The sequence below is a fragment of the Canis lupus genome, chromosome 3 (genome assembly GCF_011100685.1).
Source record: "Canis lupus familiaris isolate Mischka breed German Shepherd chromosome 3, alternate assembly UU_Cfam_GSD_1.0, whole genome shotgun sequence".
In the NCBI taxonomy this organism is placed as follows: domain Eukaryota; kingdom Metazoa; phylum Chordata; class Mammalia; order Carnivora; family Canidae; genus Canis; species Canis lupus.
The window spans coordinates 47,666,504-47,691,280 of NC_049224.1; the positions used below are offsets into that span (position 1 = coordinate 47,666,504).

At 39.6% G+C, this 24,777-nt stretch overlaps 1 protein-coding gene across 7 annotated transcripts in view; it reads right to left on the reverse strand.

The window, feature by feature from the left end:
* Positions 1 to 24,777, reverse strand: part of CHD2 (chromodomain helicase DNA binding protein 2) — a 119,366-nt gene that overhangs the window by 74,512 nt on the left and 20,077 nt on the right. For 6 of the 7 annotated variants that reach the window (XM_038532748.1, XM_038532747.1, XM_038532746.1 and 3 more), the window contains 9 exons: positions 21,324 to 21,555; positions 17,196 to 17,282; positions 15,440 to 15,501; positions 8,584 to 8,691; positions 6,467 to 6,607; positions 5,099 to 5,232; positions 2,848 to 3,073; positions 1,074 to 1,174; positions 63 to 107 (listed from right to left, as the gene is read on the reverse strand). In XM_038532748.1, coding sequence (XP_038388676.1) covers positions 63 to 107; positions 1,074 to 1,174; positions 2,848 to 3,073; positions 5,099 to 5,232; positions 6,467 to 6,607; positions 8,584 to 8,691; positions 15,440 to 15,501; positions 17,196 to 17,282; positions 21,324 to 21,555 — 1,136 coding nt within the window. The remainder of the gene's footprint in view (positions 1 to 62; positions 108 to 1,073; positions 1,175 to 2,847; positions 3,074 to 5,098; positions 5,233 to 6,466; positions 6,608 to 8,583; positions 8,692 to 15,439; positions 15,502 to 17,195; positions 17,283 to 21,323; positions 21,556 to 24,777) is intronic. The other variant, XM_038532745.1, reaches the window with a different exon arrangement.

The window sequence follows — 24,777 nt, forward strand, 5'->3', positions numbered from 1 at the left end:
CTGCAAAACATGAACTGCTCTTAAATGCTCAATAACATTTATTAACCAGACCTCTTGCTCACCTGGAAAATCTGTCTGACCCAGTGTAGATTTGCTTGTCTTCACAGCTAAAGAAATGGAAAATAAGATAAAAAAATTATCACTATAACAAAGAGTGACATTTTAGATCCTACGAGTAAGAACACAAATATACAATATTGCATTAAAAAAAAAACAAAAAAAAACACAGTCCTCCCACAGCTCTGTGTCACAATTACCCCATTCCTCTGTTCCCCTTTACCTCAAAACTCCCCAGGAGACTTATTTCTACTCACTGTACCCCCTCATTCTCTCTTAAAGCCCTCCCAGTCAGGCCTGCATCATCCCTACCATTCCACAGTTCCACTTCACCAGCACCACACCTGGGGCCAAATTCAAGGATCAACTCTTAGCCCTCCTGGCATTTGGCTAGCAGCAGTTCCTCCTTCCCAAACCCATGAATCACTTGGCTTCCAGGATATACTCCCCCAACCCCACTCCAATCTCACTGGCTATTGTCTCCTGGGGCTTCCCCCTGTCTTCCAAAACCTGTAATGTTCTCAGACTTCCTATTCTCACTATGTATACTATTTCTGATATTCTCAGTAAATCTTAGGCTTTACATACTATTTATACACGGATAAATTCCCAAATTTAAATCCCCAGCACAGACTAAGAGATTGAAACTCCAGGCTCACATATGCTACAGCCTTCACTATATTCCCACTTAGACAACTAAGAAGTAAAGCAGACTTACAAATATCAAACCAAGCTCTTGATTTCCACTCCAAAAATCAGCTCTTCTCTTAATCTTTCCATTTCAGTAAATATTTGTTCTCCTATTTGCTTGGGTCAAAAATCTTGGTATCACCCTAACATCCATCCCTCATCCCCCAAATCATAATTTACCAGCAAATCTTGTTAACTTCTCCTTCAAAATATCTAGTCTCAAAGAGTAAGCCCGCAAAATGCATTTTGTCATTTACATTACCCAAAACCAAAAGCCATTATTCATGGAGATCAAACACTGCTCAAGTAAGTTTCCATGTGCTCACCAATTACTCTTTCGACTATCTGATACTGTTTGTTCAACTCTGAGGCCAGCTCTTGTTGGCAGTTAAAATATTCCACATCTTCAGGAGAGACTTTTCCTAACCTACACAGAAGAAAAAAAAATGCATACCAGTTAGATTTGGAAAATCTATATATATCTATCAAAGTCAAGGCAAAAAGAGAAAAGGAAATGGAGTCTTTACTTCCATCTGTCCCTTTGGAAATCCTTTACTACTAGTAAGGCAAGATATTTTACAAAAAAATACACTTTCAAAAACTCTTAAGACTCATAGGACACACCATTGCTCTTTCTTTATAGAGAAACCTAAAAATAACTACTTTGTATGATAAATTCATATATCTAAATAGAATAGGACAATAAGTGCAGCCCCAGTGGCGCAGCAGTTTAGCGCCGCCTGCAGTCCAGGGTGTGATCCTGAAGACCCAGGCTCGAGTCCCACATCAGGCTCCCTGCATGGAGCCTGCTTCTCCCTCTGTGTCTCTGCCTCTCTCTCTCTCTTTCTCTCTCTCTCTCTCCCTCTCACTCCTCTCTCTGTGTCACTCATGAATAAATAAAATCTTTAAAAAAAAAAAAAAGAATAGGACAATAAAACAATCTTTTTTTTTTTTTTTTTTTTTTTTTTTTTTATGATAGAGAGAGAGGCAGAGACACAGGCAGAGGGAGAAGCAGGCTCCATGCACCGGGAGCCCGATGTGGGATTCGATCCCGGGTCTCCAGGATCGCGCCCTGGGCCAAAGGCAGGCGCCAAACCGCTGCACCACCCAGGGATCCTTAAAACAATCTTCTATATTTAAAAGGAAACGTGCCTTTTTTCATATAGATATGAGCTTTAGGAGTGATTCAATGTAGCTTTTATGAAAAACCAGTTATTCCTGGCATCAAAATTCTATAGAAGGATAACAGCAGTAACCAGAAATGAAATGCTACTGTACCTCTTAGGATTTTAAATTTCTAACCACTTTCCAACCTACACCATCTTCAGGACACTCAAAGGAAAAATAAAGGAATTACTGAAGGACCATACTGTGGGTAATAGTGAAAGGGGACCTAGAACCCATCTGGCCCTACTTCTAACACAAAAAAAAACCTGATCACATTACACTAACAGGTATGTCTTCAGGATTGAACTTGATTATTAGTTTAGGTTTGTGGGTACTACAGCCCCCACATATTTCTCATATGCAACTCAATCACATTCAAAGTTATAAGAAAACTAAAAACACAACAGTCTAACACAGCTTCAGGAGTTCTGTTTTTGTCACACCATTTCTGCAAATGGTGTAAAACTAAGAATAGTGTTAAGTACACCAGAACCCAGATAGTTCTAGAATATTAGCTCCTGACATCTAAGCAACCCCAACATACATGAGAAATATCAAAGTGTTTAGGAGCTCTGGCTACCAGAGTTCCAAACCTGGGTCCCCCCAGAAAAGCTGCTCTGTGCCTCACTCCTTCACCTACAAAATGTATACAACAAGGAGAATCTCATGGGCTTATTGTGAGGATTAAAAACATCACATGCACAAAATGCTCCATAAACTACTTATTATTATTCAACTCTACAAACTTGGTGACCATATATGGAAATATATACTGTCTTCAGGTCACAACTTTATAAAATGGAATTTTGGATGGCTCTGTGCTCAATAATCAAGGCAAAATTTGAGTTCCTAGACAGCTGTGCATTCCCCACATTATTTAAAAACCTTCCCTTCCCTGAAGGCTGCAAATATCCCATGACTTTAAAAATGTACCATTGCTTGATTTCATCCTCTTTCTTCTTGAAGTTCTCTAATTTTTTGAGTCCTTTCACTTTCTGCTGCTGTAAGGATTCTTCGCTCTCCCATGTGCTGTGGATATAAGACCAACCCTTCCACTTGATAAGGTACTGGACTTCGCTTTCATCCTTTTCAGTGTCAAAGTCACCACTAGGGTCTCCATTAGCTTCAATCGCATACACAGTAGTAGAAGCTCCGGTGGCTGCAAAACAATTCAGATAAACTTTGAAAAGTGTATTAAACCAGACTCTGAAAAAGCTTCTCAAGTATGGATTCATCTGAAGAGTCTCTTTTTGGATGAAGCACAAAATACTCTGACTTAAAAATATGCACAAATTCACAAACAATACAGGATGAACAAGATCTGTAATTTCAAATATTTTCAAAGTGCAAACCCATTTTCTAAACTTTAAAATGTTTTCCAAAATTTGCTGATGAAATCAAAGAAATCCTTGTATCCAAACAAAATAAAGGTGGAAGAGAAATATCCTTTTGATTTGGTCCCTATTAACTCAGAAAACAAGTCTGTCTCTCCCAGAAATTTAAGAAAACAAAAATCCCCACCATCACCCTGTCCAATTACCCATCCACCCAAAGTACTCTGTTAACTCTAAAACTCCAATGAGGCTGGATGAAAAAAAAGACAAAGAAAAAAGAATTAGGCAATATTTCATATTTTCTACATGGAAGCTTACTTTAAAGAAACGGAGTTAGGAGACACCTCAAGTTAGATATTTTAAAAAAAAATCTTGGGATGCCTGAGTGGCTCAGCAGTTGAGCGCCTGCCTTCATTTTTTTTTTTTTTTCTGTAAGAATTCATTTATTTATTCATGAGACACACACACACACACACGGGGGGGGGGGGGGGGGCAGAGACACACAGAGGCAGAGGGAGAAGCAGGCTCCATTCAGGGAGCCCAACGTGGGACTCGATCCTGGGCCTCCAGGACCACACCCTGGGCTGAAGGCAGCACTAAACCGTTGAGCCACCTGAGCTGCCTTTTTTTTTTTTTTTTTTAAATAAAGATTTCATTTATTTGTGAGCGCCTGCCTTCAGCCCAGGGCATGATTCTGGAGTCCCGAGATCGACTCCCACATCGGGCTCCCTGCATGAAGTCTACTTCCCTCTCTGCCTATGTCTCTGCCTCTCTCTCTTTCCGTGTCTCTCATGAATAAATAAACAAAACTTACGAAATAAATAAAAATAAAAATCTTCACTGTCATCCACATATGTATTTAGCCAGTTTGACACACTTCACAAGGAGATTCAGAAACCCCTAATTAAAGGTAAATTTGTTTAATGTTTGTGAGCAAGAATCTCTGCTACATCACTGCTTTTTAAGAGATTAACATATCTTTACTATCTTAATTTTCAAGTCTCAAAGACATACAGCACATATATCCCTACATCCTCAGCAATGAAACATGAGACTGGGTCAGAAAAACTTCCATTTTCATGCAAACTGGTGCAGCCACTCTGGAAAACAATACAGAAGTTCCTCAGAAAGTTAAAAACAGAGCTACCCTACAATCCAGCAACTGCACTACAAGGTATTGACCCAAAGGATACAAAAATATGGATTTGAAGGCACACATGTACATCGATGTTTACAGCAGCATTATCAACAACAGCCAAATTATGGAAGGAGTCCAAATATCCACTGACAGATGAATGGACAGAAAAGATATGGTACATATACACAATGGAATATTACTCAGCCATAAAAAAGAATGAAATTTTGCCATTTGCAACAACATCGATGGATCCGGAGAGTATTACGCTCAGTGAAGTAAGTCAGAGAGGGACAAGTACCATATAACTTCACTTATGTGGAGTTTAAGAAACAAAACAGATGAAAGGGGAGGGAGGGAGATGCAAATAAAAAAACAGACTCTTGACTATAGAGAAAAGCTGATGGTTAGTTGCCAAAATGGAGGCAGGTAGGCGGGGATGGGTCAAACAGGTAAGGAGAATGAAGGAGTGCACTTCTGATGAGCATGAGATGATCCATGGAAGTGCTGAATCACTATATGGTATACCTGACACTAATATTACACTGTATGTTAACTAATTAAAATTTAAATTAAGATGTGATAAAGAAAAAAAAATCCACATTTCACAACCAATGTAAGCATGGACTGAAATTCATCTCAGAGCTGAAAATACACAAGATTTGGACCTCGCTGAGCAGATATAAGAAGTAATTTGCTTCCCAAAGACACATACCTCCTTTCTTTCCCAGCCTTGAATCTAAGACCTTTTCAATAGTTTCACTGTTATCCTGCTGCTCATCGGCTCCTTCTCCAGTCATCTCAATGAGGTCATCAGAGTCGGTCTCAAAGTCATCATCTTCCTTGTAACTGCATGAGGAAAAATGCCAAATAAATGAGAAGCTACTGCTTCAGACTTAAACAACATTAAATATATCACCATTAAAGAACTATACCCTTTTGGCTCCATGTTGTCTTAAGATCAGCCACAGTTAAAGTGGGCTCAGAGTTCCTTTTTTCCTACTTAAGTAGTTATGCATGTCCACAAAGAACTGCAGGAAGGCTCACTCACAGTTCAAAATAAAACCAGACTACATTTTGTAGTGATTTGTGTAAGTAAGATACACACAACTCCAAGGACACGGCTATGCTTTCTTTTTGTGATAGGAGATCATGACCACAGAAACGAGGGAACAACTACGAAGAAAATGCATGATTAAATGAAAAAAAGTTACTCTTTTATTAAGCACAAAGGAAGCAGTTACTTCTAAGACTGAATGTTTGAACCCTGTATTTTACCAGTGAACAGAATATGAAATTTAGGTATTCTCAAAGTGTTGAAAACTACAACTAACATACTTCCTGGTAATAAAATATTAAAATGTAACCTCCTACAATAAATAGGCAACAAACGGTTTGGGAGTTACATGTGAGAAAAACACTCCTGAATGTACAACAAGTGCAGGAGGAAGAAGGGCTAACTATATGTCAGCATACTCCGCACCTAATCCCTAGCTGTGGCATCATACCTGGACACATGGACAGGTTAGGATCTCCAGGACTTAGCTTCACCATCTCTAAGTAGACCAGAAGAAACCTGTGTATCTTCTAGAAGAAAATAAAATGCCCTTCGACTCCTATAAAGTAAAATCTTGATGCCTGCATGTGTCCCTTCCAGTGTTTTATTTCCTACTAATGTTTCATACCCTATTAGAAAACTTAATAAAACTATGGCACCCAAGTATGTAAGGTGACCCTCAGGAGAATCTGATTAAAGGAGCAATTTAGAAGTGAGAATACAATCCAAGCATCTTTCCTGAGAAAGGATGATATGAAATGAAGACAGCATCACTAAGTCATCTCAACAGAACATAACCTGAAGCAGTTTTCTTTCCACAAATGAAGGTCTGAAATAAGTCACTGCTATTCCTTCCACATTCCCACTGGTCCACACCATTCCTTCTGCAAGAACTCTGATCAGATTTCTGAGCACAACCTCCAGATACAGGTCATTACTTTTGCCTTTCAAATGCAACATCCTGGACTTACCAGGACCAAGCTCTAACCAACTACACTATCACCCTCACATGAAGCCATCACCCACCTAACATTTTTAGCTGCTCTGCGCCGAGTCTGCCTCTTAGGAGCTTCATCGTCTTCATCATCATCATCAGAAGAATCCTGTCTTTTTCTCTTGCCACGCTGAGTCTTAGGCTGCTTTTTAACTCGAGGTTTGGGCACTGTTCTAAAATCAGAAAAGAAAAATGGCAAAGTTTTCACTCTATCCCTTGGTGTCTATTTCACATCTTTATAATTTCCCAGAGTAGCAGTACACAAATAAGATTAACCTGTGGAATGTCAGAAATATGTATTTCTGGGTCCCACTTGCTGAGATTCTAACTGACTAGAAAATCTGCATTTTCAACACAAAAGTGATTCTAATGCTGAGAATCCCCAATCATATACAGAAGATGCAGTGGATTCTCAGGCAATGGTTCTCAACTATTCCTCAGTGCTATCAGATATAAAAATACATACGCAACATGTTGCTGATGGTATCTCTTTGGTGGGCAATTTGAAAGTATCTATCAAACTCACAAATGTTAACAATTTTACTTCTGAGAATTGATCTTACAGATACAGGCATAATAAGGTATTCACTGTAGTACTGTTTGCAATAACAAAAGATTAGAAAAACGCTAAGTCTTCATCAACTGGGAATCAGTTCACTGAACAGAATACTAGGTAGCCACAAAAAAAAAAAAAAAAAAAAAAAATTCCAAGAACTGATATGAAATGATTTCCAAGAGAACAAAAGAAAAATGCAGAACAAGATGCATGAAATTCTATCTATATAAAAGGAGCAAAAGATAAGAAATCACTACACATGTATTTGTGTTACATGTGTACAAAATATACCTAAAAGACAACCTGAGAGTGCGTGCCCTTCCACAGACCAGAACAGGCTGAGGAGATGCTCCACAGGTGACTCCCACTTACAATCAGGATTGGAGGCCACAGCCCAGATACTCTCAGAAGGAAATTCCCAAATATTCTACCCATGGTAGAAAGGTGAAAGGAGGTAGAGGGAGATGGAAACTCAAAACCCTGTTTCTCTTGTACCTTCCACAAACAACACTACAGAGACAGATGATCAACTACTCAATAAATGACAGGTAAACTCTAAAAGAGAAAGCTAAAGTAGCTTCCTAGTCCTGTGAGCTTAAATTTGGACCAAAAGAGACCAAACTCAGATGACAAATTTCCCTGCTGGGGTGGGACTGGTGTACAATATCCTAAGTCAGAAGTAGGCAAATGTTTTGCCACAAATGGCTAGCACATAATAAACATTTTTGGCTTTCCCAGACAAGAGGCAAAACTGAGGCCACTACACAGGTACTTACATAACAAGGGAAAGTAAGTTTTCATACAATGTTTATTAACAAAACTCAATTATCACTCAGTACACATACTGTGATACACAGCTAATAAGAACAGAATTCTTTTTGAATTAATTTCACTTAACTGAGGTTCAAATTTAGTGTTCCCTATCATCAAACTATAAATGTTTATTTACAAAATCTATACTTAACTTGCAAGCCCTACAGAAATAGGTGGTGAGTAGGATCTGGCTATCAACCCCATCCTAAAGCAATACTGAGAGGTAAATTTCCCTGCTATTTTTCTCTGCCTCCCACCTTCCTTTTCCCAACAGCAGTACCTCTCTCTGCTACTGACATCTGACCAAAAATTACCAGTCTCTTGCCACCTCGGCCTACTTCTTTCTCTGCACAATCAGATTCTCTGCTTAATGCTAGATTCTAAGAACAAGGTTAATAGTGAAGAATGTGTTCAACCAGCCAGTGTTTTAAACTTAGGAATGTCTTCTCCCCAAAAGAGCCTGCACGCTACACAAATACACAGGGAGGTTTTTTAAAAGCAGAAGATATATCCACCCCTAATAACCAGTATGCCATGGGTAAGAAACAGAAGCTTTGCCCTGCACAACATACCATGCAAATACCCAGTCAAGTGTAACATCCCCATCATCTAATCACTTGCTAACGAGGTAGCCCAGCAAGAAGTGAACCAGACTTCCAAAGCCCAGAATCGTAACATGTATCCCATCCATTAAGGCTGTCGTTCTAAGCACTGCATCATCCTCCATCTAACGCAAATTAAGCGCCACCAGAAGCAGAGATCTTCAAGTAAACACTGCACCTTCTGGGGACAGGTCTTCTGGCTTTCACTTTTTTTTGCTCTGCTTCGCTCTCTGCACTGGTGCCTTGCTCCTGTTCATCTTCTGAGGGCTCCCGTTTCCATTTTTCTCTGTGATCAAAAGCAAAGCAAAATGATTTTTTTTCTAAAAGAACTCCTGAAGATAATATAGTTTGAAGAACCTGACAAAATTAATTTCAACTGTACTCTCCAAAAGGCAGAACATGTATGTTTTAGTATTATAGCTAAAGTTTATTCTAGCTCCACTTAAATTCTGGCTGTTATTATCTTTTCCTATTTTTTTCTCTGGTAACAAAAATAAATGAAAATGGAAACTGAAGAAGTATTTTTTAAACTATTCTGGGTGGGGGGGAAGCAGTTAAATTTCTCATATTCTACTTTTATTTACTATTATTTTTATTTACTACTATTCTTGAACAGATTGAAGCTGTAATATAAATTAGACCAATAGTTCTCAAATTAAGATGATCAGAACCACCTAAAGGACTTACTAAACAAATTTCTGGACCACAGCCACAGTTTCTGATTTAGTACGTCATTAATAAGTGGCTTAAAAATTTGAATCTTAACAAATTCAAAGCTGATGCTAATACTGGTTATAGACTCATTCTAGAACTACTATGCTACATATTTTAACATCTTTAAAATATATTTGATTAAACAGTCTCTAAAAGTATTTTTCACTAGTAAACCTACTACCTACTAAATAATCTGTTCAGCTAAAAATGCAGTTTTTAGTAATTATTAGATACAGCAGGTGTTCCTTTGCTCCTTGAGATCTCAGAGGACATTCAAGAGCCATCCATACCTTATAGGTCTTTCCTACCACCCCAGTTTTTGAGGTTTACTTAAAGACCAAATGTGGGACTTAGCTCATTTCTAGAGAAGAAGGAACATATAATCGCCACTGGGCATGAAATACCCAAAAGAAAAACGACACTGAAACTCAAAGCCAAATACCTGAGATTTTGTTTTGTTTGTTTCTTTTGTTTATTTGTTTTTTAAAAGATTTTATTTATTTATTCATGAGAGACACACAGCGAGAGAGAGAGAGGCAGAGACACAGGCAGAGGGAAAAGCAGGCTCCATGCAGGGAGCCCGATGTGGGACTCGATCCCAGGAATCCAGGATCACACCCTGGGCTGAAGGCAGGCGATAAAGTACCTGCCGGGCTTCCCAGTACCTGAGATTTTCCAAAACAATTACCTCTGTGCCTCTGGGTCCATGACTAGGAAATAAGCTTATACTAAAGACAACTATTAGAGAATCACAAAGTCATTCTTCACAGGAGAATAGGTCAAAGGAATAATGGAAGTTTATTGCCAGAAGGTGGCTTATGTACCAACTCCTGAGCCACCCTACACCTAAGTGAATGGAGACTCTAGGATGAGTGAGAAGGCAGCAGAGCAGGTCTATGTACAGCACTCAAGTTCAACTGGCATGTTTGTTTAATACCCATTGCCCTGGGAGTAGGGGACTGCTTCTGGGCAAGCCCACTTCTGCTCATCTTTGTACCAGAGCTTACCACAAAGGCAAACAAATGGAGGGAGATACTCCTTTGTTAAGTAAAGAAATAATTTAAAAATAAACCCTATCAGTCTAACAGACAGGTAGGTACTTTGGAAGCAGACTGCTAAGACACTGAGGCATATTAATGTTGCCTAATATCCTTCCATCTCTCTTAAAAACAAACACCTCCTTCTGTCTAACTACTCTCTGGGCACCTGTCTTAGTCTCCTTTCTAGAACTTAGTACAATAAATGTTTGCTGAGGAATCAAAGGAATAGAAGGGGATGGTTAGGAAGGAAGGAGGGAAGATGTCTCCAGGTGCTGGGGGATTGGTACATGCAGCTACAATCTTCCTTAGACCAAGTCCAGAACAGTTAACCTCTTGGAAGGGGCTCACATAGCCTAAGTAGAGATGTGACTTCACAGGAAAGAACCTGGAGAGAACATAAACAACTAAGATGTAAGGGAGAGCGGGTCAGATGGGAAAGATCCACAGTCAAATATTAACTGTAATTTACATAACTCCACAGGAACTGAGAATCTAAATCTGGGCAGCTAAGGAGGTCCACTTCTACAACTTTAAGAGACTAAAATGGCAGTCAACTTGACAGAATCCATGCTAAGGCTAGAGTTTTCTACTTAAAATTGCAGGTTTATATACTTATGGACAATCAGGAAGACTCAGAATCTTCCAGTATGAGAAATGTACAAAAACTGAGCAAATAAACTGGCCCAAAGGCTTCCTCTTAAAGAAGGAAACCAAAGCCCAGTGAAAACAAGGTGTTTGTCATAACATGTCAAACCTCCAGCCATCCTTCTCTCCATCATAACCCACTGAAGACCACAGAAATCAGGAAACACCAGGCTTGCACATTCTGGGAGGATCTGAACTCAAAGGCTTAAAAGGCCTAATTGGGTTAGTTTGCACATATATTTGAAATTGGCTGGATTGTTTTAAATTTTCTATTAACTTTCAAGAACAGGAGGAAAAGTAAGTTACGTAAGTCACTTTGTATAAAGAGATGAGAAAAGTGATCAGTTACAAAACGATTTACTTCTCAACCTTGTAGATGTCAAGGGCTCTCCTAGATCACTGGTTTCTTATACATAATACAAATTTTATGGGGATCCCTGGGTGGCTCAGAGGTTTAGCACCTGCCTTCAGCCCATGATTCTGGAGTCCCGGGATTGAGTCCTACATCAGGATCCCTGCGTGGAGCCTGCTTCTCCCTCTGTCTGTGTCTCTGCCTCTCTCTCTCTCTGTCTCTCATGAATAAATAAATAAAATTTATGAGGATGACTCCTTGACTATGCCATACACTACAAGTCAGAGTACAATGAGGAGTTATCCAAAATACAATATTGTAATTAAAATTTTTTTTGTATTTCAAAGGAGACTTGAATTGCCAGACCCAGCTCTAAGAGAGCATCATGAGATTCCCTAAGATTCCCTAAAGGGGAATCACTGTAATTTTTTCTTTACCAAAATTGTCAGAATTGGGGAGAAAAATATTAAGATTTAGCCACTGAGGCCCCAAGACAATGTAAATAGACATAAAAAAGTGAGAATCCAAGCTAACTAGGAATAGTTTTCTTCCTTTATTGGAAAAAAGGTGTTCAGCAGAACACAGACCCTAAGACACAAATCAAATCTAAACAGATGTGCGGGCAGCCCCGGTGGCACAGCGGTTTAGCGCCGCCTGCAGCCAGGGGCGTGATCCTGGAGACCCGGGATCGTGTCCCACATCGGGCTCCCTACATGGTGCATGCTTCTCCCTCTGCCTGTGTCTCTGCCTCTCTCTCTGTGTCTCTATGAACAAATTAATTTAAAAAAAATAAACAGTTGTGAAAGAGGGAATTAACAAAATTCCTTTGTAAATAAAACAGGCCTAAACTCTGGCCAATAATTAATGATACTTTTCTTAGTAACTATCTGTAAGAGCCCAAAGAAGGCGATTCCTTTCTCCTCTACATTAGAAGGCAGATCAGGAAAAGAAAAAAAGAACTGCTTAAATTTCAGTTATTTTCAGTACATTTTCCCAGAGAGAACCCCATTCAGGAGCAAGTTCCAATGAAAAATGATAATCTGGGGCTAACAGATTCTCCTCCACTGTGTCATGCGTTTGTCAGAGTTCCAATTCAAAGCACTAGAAAGGAAAAAATAACTCTTTCCTCCAGGAGAAAAACTTCAAGTGATTTATAGCTAACACATTTTTTTCTTATTCCAGTTGGAGAGAAGATTCTAGAACAATTCTAGAGAGTAGTTTGAAGCACTGAAGGGACCATAATGAGTCAGCAAAAATCCTATACAACACTTCACAAACTTGGACAACATTAATAAGTACTGCATGGAAGGGGATCCCTGGGTAGCTCAGCGGTTTCGCGCCTGCCTTTGGCCCAGGGAGCGATCCTGGAGTCCCAGGATCGAGTCCCGCATCAGGCTCCAGGCATGGAGCCTACTTCTCCCTCTGCCTGTGTCTCTGCCTCTCTCTCTCTCTATGTCTATCATAAATAAGTAAAAATAAATATTAAAAAAAAAAGTACTGCATGGAAGAGAGTTCAGTGATCAAAACAGCAGGAGTAGGTTAAATAAAATTTAAAAATTTATTGGTTTATATGACTAGGTCAGGGGTTATAATCTCAAATACCCACTGAGGCCAGGTAAGGACTCTAAATGGGGTCAAATGGAGAACCCCCAAGTCCATCAGAAGGTTACAAAGACTACTGTTACGGGGGCCATCACTAACAGATTTTCTAAGAAGCACCTAGAAATCTGGATTCTTAAGCATCATTTCTCAAATTTTTAACATTGCCAACTAATTTTAAAAATGTTCCCAATATTGTACAGAAGCATTATACTGCTTTACTTCTACATTTTTAAAATGCGAATTCACATTATGACTCTGGGGAGTTAATCCCTATGACTCTATTCTTCAAAAATGTCAAGGTCATAAAAGCAAAGTGTGAAAGCACTGTGAAAGTGCTCTAAGGAAACATGACCAATAATACACCACATCTAACCCCAGACAAGACGCTGCAGTGGCAGCCTGAAAAGTTATAAAAAGACATTATTGGTTCAATTAACAAAATGTGAATATGAACTACACAAAGAATTTTAGCAAAGTTAAATCTATATTAAAACTATTCTGTGCTTATGAAAGAGAATATTCTTCTTAGGGAGTCCACACTTCAGTATTTAAAGATAAAAGGCCATAATGTATGTCAATTTTAGTCTTACATGGTTCAGAAAAAAATATTATGTGCATGCATACATGTATATATATACATATAATATATACACACACACAAAGAAAGCACCAACAATAAAGCAAATGGGGCAAAAATGTTAACCAGTGTAATTCTACGCAAAGTACACAGGCATTTCTTATACTATTTTTATTCTTAGAACTTTCATAAAGTTACAATTTCAAAAAAACAAAAACGTTAACAAAAATAGCTCCTTTTAAAAAGCTTCAAAATCTGTGTGAGTAGTTTGCAGGGTTTCAGAAAAGCATTTCCCTGTGCTAATATTTCAGAATCTCCGCTCCCTTGGAGTCTCTCAATTCTGAAATCCGTTGTGCCCACACACTAGGTTCTGTTAAGCTTGCTCAGGTAATAGAGGGCCCCTTGTAGTGCTATGCCTTGAAACTATAGCACCTCCTCTAATTCTACGAATTAAACGGACTCAGAAGAGCTCCCCATAAGCCCCAGTTCCCAACCTGCCGCCCAGATGATGGCAAGAAGGGAGGCTAGCCCAGTGCCCCAACAAATATGCCTGATAGGAACTCCTCAGCTCCCACTAAGTTCCTAAGGCCCGGGGTGGGGAAGCAGCCTTACAGAACATACACTTCCCTAGGAGGAACTAAGGTTCTACTCAGGGGAAAGAAGGTCTCTGAGGGCCATCAACTTTAGAAAACTCTTAGGATTGACAAAAGGAAAAGAAGTACAGGGGCCAGTGGGCTTTCTGTACACCCAGAGAAGGCCATTAAAGCAGGATGTGGAGGTTTTCAAGCACAGCACCACTTAGATCCCTGCCAAGAGACCAGTAGAATATAGCCAGATGGTGGAGGAAAGAGCATATGCATGGACTTCCCAAAAGGCCCCAAAAGGCCATTAGACCAAAATAAGTCCCCCAAGCAGGCCATGAGATTGGAGTAGAACAAAAGCCTTCTAAGATGCCAAGAAATACAGGCTTGCCTACAGTTTTTCCTCCAAATCGAACTAAATACTTAAAACACAAATGAAAATTGCAGGTGTTCTGGGGATGGCAAAACTACTTGACTTTTCTTAGCATAGTTTCCAGCAACCCTGTTAGGTTGGCAGAACAAGTATTACTCTATTTTAGAAATGAGAAAAAGAGTTTAAAAAATTCAAACTCCTTTGCCTTAGGCCAAATACTTATTATGCAGAACTAATATTTTAGTCCTAATATTTAGGACTCTATTTTAAGATGCCACAATTATTTACCACAAGAGACCCCTGAATTTATCTGCCAGGTGGTGTTTGGTCTTTGTTTTAAGATTTTATTTATTTATTCATGAGAAACACACAGAGGAAGAGAGAGAGGCAGAGACACAGGCAGAGGGAGAAGCAGGCTCCATGTAGAGAGCCTGACGTGGGACTCGATCCCGGGTCTTCAGGATCACACCCTGGGCTGAAGGCGGCATTAAACCGCTGAGTCACCAGGGCTGCCCTATCTGCCAGGTTTTTAATATCTACATTTTCAAGTGCAGTCCCTGAGGAGACAGGCTGTAGAATTCAAACTGTCAGAGATCCATACCCGCTCCAAATAGGACTTTTAAATTCCCCCTCCCCCCCAAAAAGGGCAAATTATTTTTCACCTTAAGTAGAATTTATAAAATTTAAAAATTATATATAATCTAGGTCCTAAAGGAATTTCACATAAGCCCAAGAATTAAAATTTTCTAGCTTGTGAACTGCAGTATTAAAATCATATGGTAATAAGATGAAATTTCACACTACATTGGGTGTCTTTGCCCAATCAATATAAATTTGCCACACCCACAAAAAGAACAAATGAAAAACAGCAAATCTAAATTTGTTCCTTGCTCAACCAGAAGAGAATCTGTGCTCATTTAAAGAAAAACAACCAGGTTAACGGGGTACCCAGGTGGCACACACACGAGACAGGGAATCTGAGCTTCAGAGACTGCCAAGGCAGCAGGTCACAGGGACAAGAGCCCATGACAGCAAGAGGAGCAGGGGGCTCTGGGACCCAGGGTGGACTACAACACAGCAATAACAGCCACAGAGAAGTGGACATTCTCGAAACTCCTGGGTGAAATAAGTGCCCCATGAAAAAACTTACTGTTTCTTCAGCTGCCTCTGGCCTCTTCTTTTTGGGCTCCCACTCTCAGACCCGCTACTTGCCTTCAGTGTGTGAGGGGGGGGAAAAATGATCACAGACTTTAATTCACAGTTCTTAGGGACAACACAACCCCCTGGTTCAACAATTTACTCAATAATAACATTATTCAGTATGAGCTTCTCAGACAAAAGAAATCTGTGTTTGGTGGTTCTCACTCTTATTTTCCTTTGAAAATTAGTTACAATGTGGTTACCTCTAACACCAGGAAATATTTCTCTCCGCTTACTTCTACAAGGCACAGTCTGATAAAATTCTCTGTGATAATGGAAATGTTCTTTCTGTCTCTGCAGGGTTCAATCTAGTGACCAGCAGCCACGTGTGACTGCTGAGCCCCTGAATGTGTCTAGTGCGACTAAGGAAAGGTATCTTTCCTTTTACTGGACTTTAATTAATACAAATTTTAAAAGCCACATGTTAGTGGCAACCATACTGGATATTGCAGATCTAGAATATCATGTGAAAATGCCACATCTAGTGTACCATTAAAGGTGGTGACCTACTGATCTACTCTATTTCAGACTCACTGAAGAGCATGTTCAATCGTCAGCCAACAGTGCTCTGATGACAGCACTAAGCCAAGGAAAGTTCATTAGTCAGAAACATCTCAAAGCTCTTTTCCCCCCAAGTTGGGCAAACTGGCAAATATTCCTATTGCTGTTAGTCTTGTGCCCTAGCGGGAACCTGTTAATTTACACAAAAAAAGGGAAAAAAGACTGACACAACCATGCGACTGGTTGTTAAACATAGGGTCAGGAATCTAATCCTAGACACTATGGAAAAAGAAAGCTGAGGCAAACCAGCTCACAGGTCATCAAAAATAAAACACCTTGAATGCAATGTGGATGTTAACAGTCCAGTTGATCTGTAAAGTACATTTACCAAAACCCACCTCCACTCACTAACCTCTGGATATTAATATTTAACTTTCATCAGAAAGATGTTACAAAGTTAAGAATAGCAAAGTCCTCCTAAGAATGCAGGAAGGGGGTATTTCACTGAGACATAAAAGAGCATCTCTTCAGACTGGTCTATAAAATATAGAGGTAAAAATTGATAAAAAATACCACACAAATTGAGAAAGATGAGGAAAGTCTGATGCTATAGAAACCACAGAACCCAATACATAATACCAATTTTTTTAAAATCATCAATCTATTTAATCTCTCTCAATTATATCCGAGTAAATATGTGTGAAATATAGTACACACTAAAAACGGAAAGTAAACTTAAATAATTAGTTAAAACACATTACTTAAGTTAAACAAACTCTCCTTCCCTTCTCAGAAATAGATCTGAAAGTATGTCCATTATCACATTTACCACGCAAGTGACTCTTTAACAAAATATAGATTTAGAAACTAGGTATTTTAAAGGTAAACCTGTTGAGATAGTCAATTTCACTTGAAATCCATAAACATTAAAAAAAAATGAAAATACAAATGTGAAACCAATACTGTAGAATACTCTAACACTCTCCTAAAATATTATGACAATATAATCTTTCTGGGAAAGTTCTTTCTTTAAAAGCCACCTGTGGTTTTCCTCGCAGTTCTAGGTTGAAAAACCTCACATAAGAGTCACTTAACTGAGGTATAATGTTCAGTCATGTTAATGATAACATACACAACCAGAGTTGAAAACGGTAAGTAAGATAAGGAATTTAAATGCATCCCCTTAAAACATTTATTTTTCTTACCTCCTCCTTAATATTAAATCGTGATGGTTCTTGTCTGCTTCGGTTTGACCGCCTAACCCCATAAACATCAGGATATTCTTCCCACATCTGTAAAATTAATAGACCATGTGTGAATCCTTTTTTCTTGATCCCCATTAACTATTTTCATCACTAGAACGTGTATTTCCATCTAAGAAAATTCAAATAGCTAAGTATCAAAAGGCTTGTTTCTTACTAGCTTTGTTTAAAGATAATAAAGTACCATCTGTATTATCCTGGAACACAGTAAAGTTTAACAATGTCTCTTCGTTACTGAATGAAGTTCGTTCGAACTTAAACTACATGGCACACTGCTTACTCGTCATTAAAATATAAACAGTTAAACAATACAGAATCTTTACTGATGAATTTTAACTCCCTAATGCCTTCCAGTTTCAGCTCTTGACTGTGTATTGATCCATCTGAGAATTCAAAAAACCACCAGGGCCCCAACATGTCTAATTTTAAGTAAAACTCAGGACATTTGTGTATTTCTTTAAAATCCTCAGGATACATAACATGCCAGAAGCATGAGTAATAGTCATTTCTGACACTTAGCTACTAAGTCCTCAGAATAAGCACCACTACCCCTCATTCTCTGGAACACTCTGTTTTACTCTTCAACAGTAATTACCCTTTGCCTTCAGGATTTGATTTTCAATAACAATCCTCACTAGCAATCCAAAAAAAAAAAAAAGTAGGGACCCCTGGCTGACTCAGTCACATGCAACTCTTAATCTCAGGGTTCTGAGTTCAAGCCCCTTGTTGTATGCATGCAAAAGTTACTTAAATAAAATAAAACCTTAAAATAAAAAGATAAAGCTGAAAGGAGAGATTAGTTGGAGAAAAAGTTTTTTTTTCTTCACAATATACCAAATCATTGTATAAAAAGACTCAACAAATCTATAGAAAAAATGTAAAAAAGACCTCTAACAATGAGAGTCTATAACCCCAAATATCACTCTCCTTCCCACAGATAACTACTACCAAGTGTATCATATATTCTCTTAATGAAATCAGTCACAAGGAGCCAAAATGAATTTGGATGGACTGTGGAACACTGAAATGAAGATGTTAAAAAAATGTGGAAGAAATGCCTGATAGCTAAGATTAGAAATGGGAGTTTGTTGTCAAAATACAGGTGACAGCTAATATATCATTAAAATATTTACAAAGTGAGGCCAGAGGAGAAACCACTGGTTGAGACTCATGCAGTATGTGCAAAAATGGACCCCAAAAAAGACAAAATTGATGAAAGACAACCCAGAAAAACAGAATGTCACTCAGGCAAGGGAGGATATTGCCAAAGTACCTTTAAAAAAAAAAAAAAAAAAAAGCCAAGTAAGCTGAAGAAAACCAAGGCCTTCAAAGAAAACAAGAAAGATGTTCCAGGAAAAGTCATTTTAGAAAAAGAATCCAATTTAATTATGTAATCCAGTGTTCTCAGTTTATAAAAGTGACAAATCCATAATTGCCTTAAAATAATCTGAGAGTGGAGAGGACAAAAGGTCCAACCAGAAAGAGTTAGGAATAATCAAGTGGCAGAAAATGTAGGCGACAGAGGCAGAACACTGAACAAATCTAGAAGAGAAAGGAAGAGGACAAAAAAGTTTACTGTAGCCATGCCAACCCCAACCTCGACCCCTTTTCAGACTTTTGCTAGAGCTATGAAATTACTTTACTCAGCACAGGTATTTTAAGCTTTTATAAACTGGGACAGCTATATCACTTTAAAAACCCTACATTTATTAGTTTTATCGTTTTAGATATTAGGCATTCAGGTTCAATTGCTGGGACTGTATTATAGGAGATACTATAATATACACACACTAAAATCATCCTGAGTTCATCTTTGTCCTTTTGAGGGCTACAATATCTAATCCAACCCTTCAATTAGAGAGCTACCATGTAAAAGGACATGTATATAGGAAACAGAGAGCCTTCCTCAGAAATTCTCATTTTAGAATAGTATCATTAAAGTCACAATCCAATCCTTCTAACTGGTTAGTACATCCATCCATTTGTTAATCTTACTACTAACTTTTTGGAATTGATCACTTTAATTTTGAAAGTTTATCTGAAAGTTTCTGCCTGAAGCCATACTTCTATTTTGAAATCGATCTTAGCAATGATTTCCCTTCTTTTTTAGTTATCTTTTATTTTTTTATATAAAGTTATATAAGGTCTTAAAACTTAACAGCTGTGAATCCTGGTGGTCAACACAGTTTCAGTGAAGTTTTAAGCACTATGTTAAGTAATGGCGTCTGTTTTCCTTTAATCTCTGCAAGTTAAGAACGCTCCACTGCACAGATGGAAGTTATATTCAGATTTTTTCCTTCCTTTACCATTCCTTCAAAAGTGTATTGTGGTGTTCTGAAAAGAGCACTTGATCTAGATGCAGAGAAAACCAGGCTCCAACATGACACATGACACACTGAAGATCAAGATCACACAAGCAATGCCTTCTGCTACAAGCCTGCGTAATAAGTCTCTGAGGTTAGTGATACTCAGAGCAAAATCTCTAAGTGGTGCTTCTACATGCAGGGTCTTTTTGAATTCTCTCTGTGAAAGGTCCACCCACACTGAGCAGACAACACGGTGCAATAACTTTAGTATCTGAAAGTCACTCCTCTGTTGAGTGAAGCAACAAGGATAGCTCTCATTTCCCTACCCGTCACAGCACATCTGTTGAAGCTATTCTACAGAACCTGCAGGTAATTTAAAATTGTCTGTACAACTACAAAAATCTGAGACCTCAGAAGACTTCTATCTTAGAAGAATAAAAACTGATGTAGCATAATAGCTTTTAATTTCATTAGGCCATTTTATTTTTAAATTCCTAAAAGAATATTCTTTTGTATTTTCAGTGATTCAAATGCAATGGTCTCAACAAAATTTTAAAAGATCAGCTGTATTCTTGTGATTAATTAGGTCAAGTCATTCATTTTTCACCAAAAGGAATGCACTCCAAAGTTTGTGCATCAATGAGAGCACACTCTGCATTTCAATTTTGTCTCTTTGCATTCTTTGCTAGAAGACTCTTCTGTTGGGATGCCTGGGTGGCTCAGTGGTTGTGCATCTGCCTTCAGCTCAGGGCATGGTCCCAGGGTCCTGGGATCGAGTCCCACCTCGGGCTCCCCTCGAGGAGCCTGCTTCTCCCTCTGCCTCTGTGTCTCTCATGAATAAATAAATAAAATCTTAAAAAAAAAAGAGAGAGAGAGAGAGAGAACTCTTTTGTTAAGTGAACAATACCTACATTGCCTAAATGCAGATAACTTTTTTCCTATGAGAAATATTTTTCTTCCATCCTTCAGATAAGAAAAACTGCCCTTATTCTTTTTTTTTTTAATTTTTATTTATTTATGATAGTCACAGAGAGAGAGAGAGAGAGAGAGAGAGGCAGAGACACAGGCAGAGGGAGAAGCAGGCTCCATGCACCGGGAGCCCGAAGTGGGATTCGATCCTGGGTCTCCAGGATCGTGCCCTGGGCCAAAGGCAGGCGCTAAACCTCTGCGCCACCCAGGGATCCCAACTGCCCTTATTCTTAAATTATCATCCATCACTAAGCTTTACAACTGCATTGCATAATCATCTGTCAGTGATTCTCTCTGGTATTCTTCAGTATTGACTATTACCTTTTTTAAATGTTAAAAACCAAACTATAGGGGCACCTGGGTGGCACAGTCCATTAAGTGTCCAACTCTTGATTTCAGCTCAGGTCATGATCTCAGGGTCATGAGATCAAGCTCCATGTCCAGCTCCATGCTGGGTATGGAGCCTGCTTAAGATTTTCTTTCTCTCTCTTTCTCTCCCTCTCTTTCTGCCCCTCCCCCTACCACTCACTCTAAAAAGACAAAAAACAAAATTATAAAAATTTGTCCTTTTGCCTTGTAATTTGACAGATCATGTAATTTTCCTTATGGCCTTGTGTCTACTATATCAAATAGCAGGAGAGAATGCAATCTCTGTTTATACCCACAGACAGTATATTATTACAAAAGGTGACTATAGTTTTCATTATCCAGATCCACTGAGTTTTCCATGGGAAACAAAGGTCTGCTAACTGGTCCTAGCTAGCAGCACATTTTTAATGTACAGCAAAGTAGATACCTTCTTCACATCAGCTATCCGTTCCTTCTTAGAGGCAGGCTTCTCTTTGGCTTCTGGAAGGACTGGCTGGGATTTAGAACCCGCCGACTCGCTTTCAGATTCCGATTGGCTCTCTGAAGACTCAGAACTGCTATTTGACTCACTGCCATGTCCGCTTCCTGGATCGCTGCCCTGCTCACTCTCCGACTGGCTGCCTGAGTCTGAACCGGAAGCTTCTTCAGATGCTGAGTGACTTAAGTTAAAAAAAAAAAAAAAAAAAAAAAAAAAGACTTAAGATCCACCATATAAATCTGTTTTTAAAAAATTCCACATAAATCTATTTTTAAAAAGCAGTAAAATGACAGCAAAGAATAATTCTGGTAACACAAAATCAAAATCTTCAAATTCAGATTTATATTCTTAATATTGCAAATAATGTTACCATCATCATTCCCAACATCCCTAGTAGCTACCATTTCCTGAGTGGTTAGATGATGGTATATACCATTTAATTTATATAGATTAAATCTTTTACAAAACTCAAAATGAAGCTCAGATATAATTAAGCAAGTCTCCCAAAATGTCATAGGCAGGATTTGAAACCAGATCAGTCTGGATCCACTAAGTCTTATTTGTTCTGTATCAGTCTCTTCCTCCTCAAGACAACTCTACCCCCACACACAAAGGAAAAAACCAACATAGAACAAAACCAAGGCAAAGTTACCCAAAGAGTAAGAATGCAATCTGGTTGCAATTATCCAATCGGATTCAGGTTCAATTATCTGATTTGAACCTGTTCTCAACAACAGGTTCAAATCAGACTCATCTGGGGAGCAGTATGAAAACACACACATTAACCCCAACCAGAGGTCCTGCCTTGCAATCTCTGGCAACGGAGTTCCAGGCCTGGTAGACTTAACAGAAAAAAATAAACACAAAGAGCATTCGGAGTCTGATGTGAATCCAATAAAGACCCACTATGGACTAGCATACATCCCACCCCTTCCTCATTCCAAATACCCCTCAAGAAAGAGCAACCTAAGGAGGCACATGATAGCAAAAGCCACAAAACAGAAATATCAGAAGGGGATGGAAGATGGGAGTATCAACCCTGGGAGCCAAGTAGGCAATATACCCTCCCCATAAAGTAAAAAAGCAATTCAGGGGCACACTGGTAATAGTGAAGTTACTTTAAAGGGAAAGACCTAAACTGGGTAGACTCCACAAGAAGACCTGGGCAGTTCACAGAACTCTTCTGCTTAGAGTCAGAGCACACAAAGGGAGGCAAGTAGCAACCCAGAACCCAGGGTTAATAGCCACTTAACAGAAGGGGCCTGGTGTTTAGGAAGCAGGAGAGAAAAGACATGTGGCATGAAGCCCAAGGGGGTAAAGAAGGGAAGCTTTGAATTTACCACCACTGTACCTTCCCAACTAGAAATGAGGGCCTATCACTTGACAAACATGTCCACAAAACGGGTAAGACAGTACACTGGGGACTGGGATTGACTCCCCAAATGCCATGTGACACACAGTACGCACATTAGAGCACAGCAGCCTTTTAGTAAAGATAAGGAAGTAATTAATCAGCGACATTGAAGAGGGGGTAAGGGTGTTGGAGGCGGAGGGGTGCGGGGAAGAAGGGTAAAACCACATATTAATTGCCTAATCATCTAACAGGTACCCAGCATTATTCGAAGGACTTTATATGTATTATTTTGCTTATTACCCAGAACAACCCTATTAGGAATCAGTATCCCCATGCAAAGGACGAGAGAAATGAGACAGCAGGGCTGGGATTCCCCCCCACCCCCCGCCCGCCCCCAGCTTGGCTCTAATGCCCATATCCTTTATTTTACCACAGGAGTTCAAAACTTTAGCGACTCAGAAAATAAAACTTTCCCCTGTTATACTATGTCCAAAACCAGTCAGGCACCCCAGTAATAAGTGACTCAACACTGCTAAGGTCTCATTAGACTCCCTGGCCCTCCGGACAGTAAAAGCCAACTAATCCAGCTGACTATGGCATCATAAATCACTTATTCTCTGTGACCAAGCATAAGGTGGTCACTTGGCAAATAATAAAAAGACGAAGGCTGGACAGTATAGCAACAAGTGCAGGCTTCAGCATCGACGGCTCAGGTCTTAGTCCTAGATCTCTCCCCCATGGCACTTTGTAAACCGTGCCATCCTGGCAAGGTTATGATATGAGAGCACTAGAGGGCAGACAGGACACCAGGACCCTATAAATGACAAGACCTTACCAAACATTAGGATTTCCAGACTTTCACTTCCCAGCTCTTCTAACACAAAGTTCTCCCCAGCTAGCACTCATTAGTGAATCAGTACCACACAATTTATGGCACTAGTTGGAATTTATTACCTTTGCCTCCATTATTTGCTCAGTTTTAAAGGTACAGAGGCAGCTCCAGCATTTCTGCACCAGAAGAATTTAGAAAGAAACTCCTTTCCACTTAAAAAAGTGTTAGGAATGTACCTGGAGGCTGCATTTACATAGCCAAAGGGGCTGAGTGATTAGAGAGGCCTGGAGGAGGAAGAGCTGGCTGCCCACCTCCCCGGGCCTGGTCCCTGGGAACATCCAGTCTCAGCATGTCCCAGGAAACCTGGCCTCCCTCTCTAAGTTCTCAAGATCTAGAATTCACCCTTCCTTCCCCCCTCACCCCCACCACTCCAGCCTTACTGAACCACTTGTACAGCACACAACACAGTCAGCCTGAGTACTGTTCACCTTCAATCTTTGCTGGTGAGGCACCTCTCCAATTCTTGAAGCCTCAGGCATTACCTTCTCTAGGAAAATTCTCCGTGGCCTCTTCAATCCTAAACTCAGCGCCTATTAAGTACTTCCATGATACTCTGCCACAGCAGTTACTGTCACTGGGAACTGAAACAGGCAGGCTCATTTTGGTCTGAGTTTCAACCACCACGCTCCACTGGCTCTCACTTTTAGCAATGACACATCTCAACCTTGAGGACAGGCGCCAAAGCCCCAGTTGCTAAACATCTAGGCTTCCTTTGCCTCTCATGTATCCCATCCTATACAAGTAACTTGGTCGTGTGTCCACCTCCTGAGAGCTAAACTGTCTTCTTTGATGTTCCCTGGGCCTGGAATGTTGGAGAAGAGGACAGGGGGAAATCACTGACTTTGCTAAAATATGCATTCATTCTGCAACCTTTTTGGAATGAATGGTTTAGTTTTCTAATTACTATACTGCTTCACTATCTCCAGACAAGAGATTAAGGCAAGAATCCCATTTTGGCAATCATCACCAGCTAAAACTGTCTCAAGACCATAGGATGTTCCATGAAATACAGAACACTCCAGCAACAAGACAGAAAATATTCAACTCTTGGGCAGCTCCGGTGGTGCAGCGGTTTAGCACTGCCTGCAGCCTGGGGTGTGATCCTGGAGACAAGGGATCCAGTCCCACATCGGGCTCCCTGCATGGAGCCTGCTTCT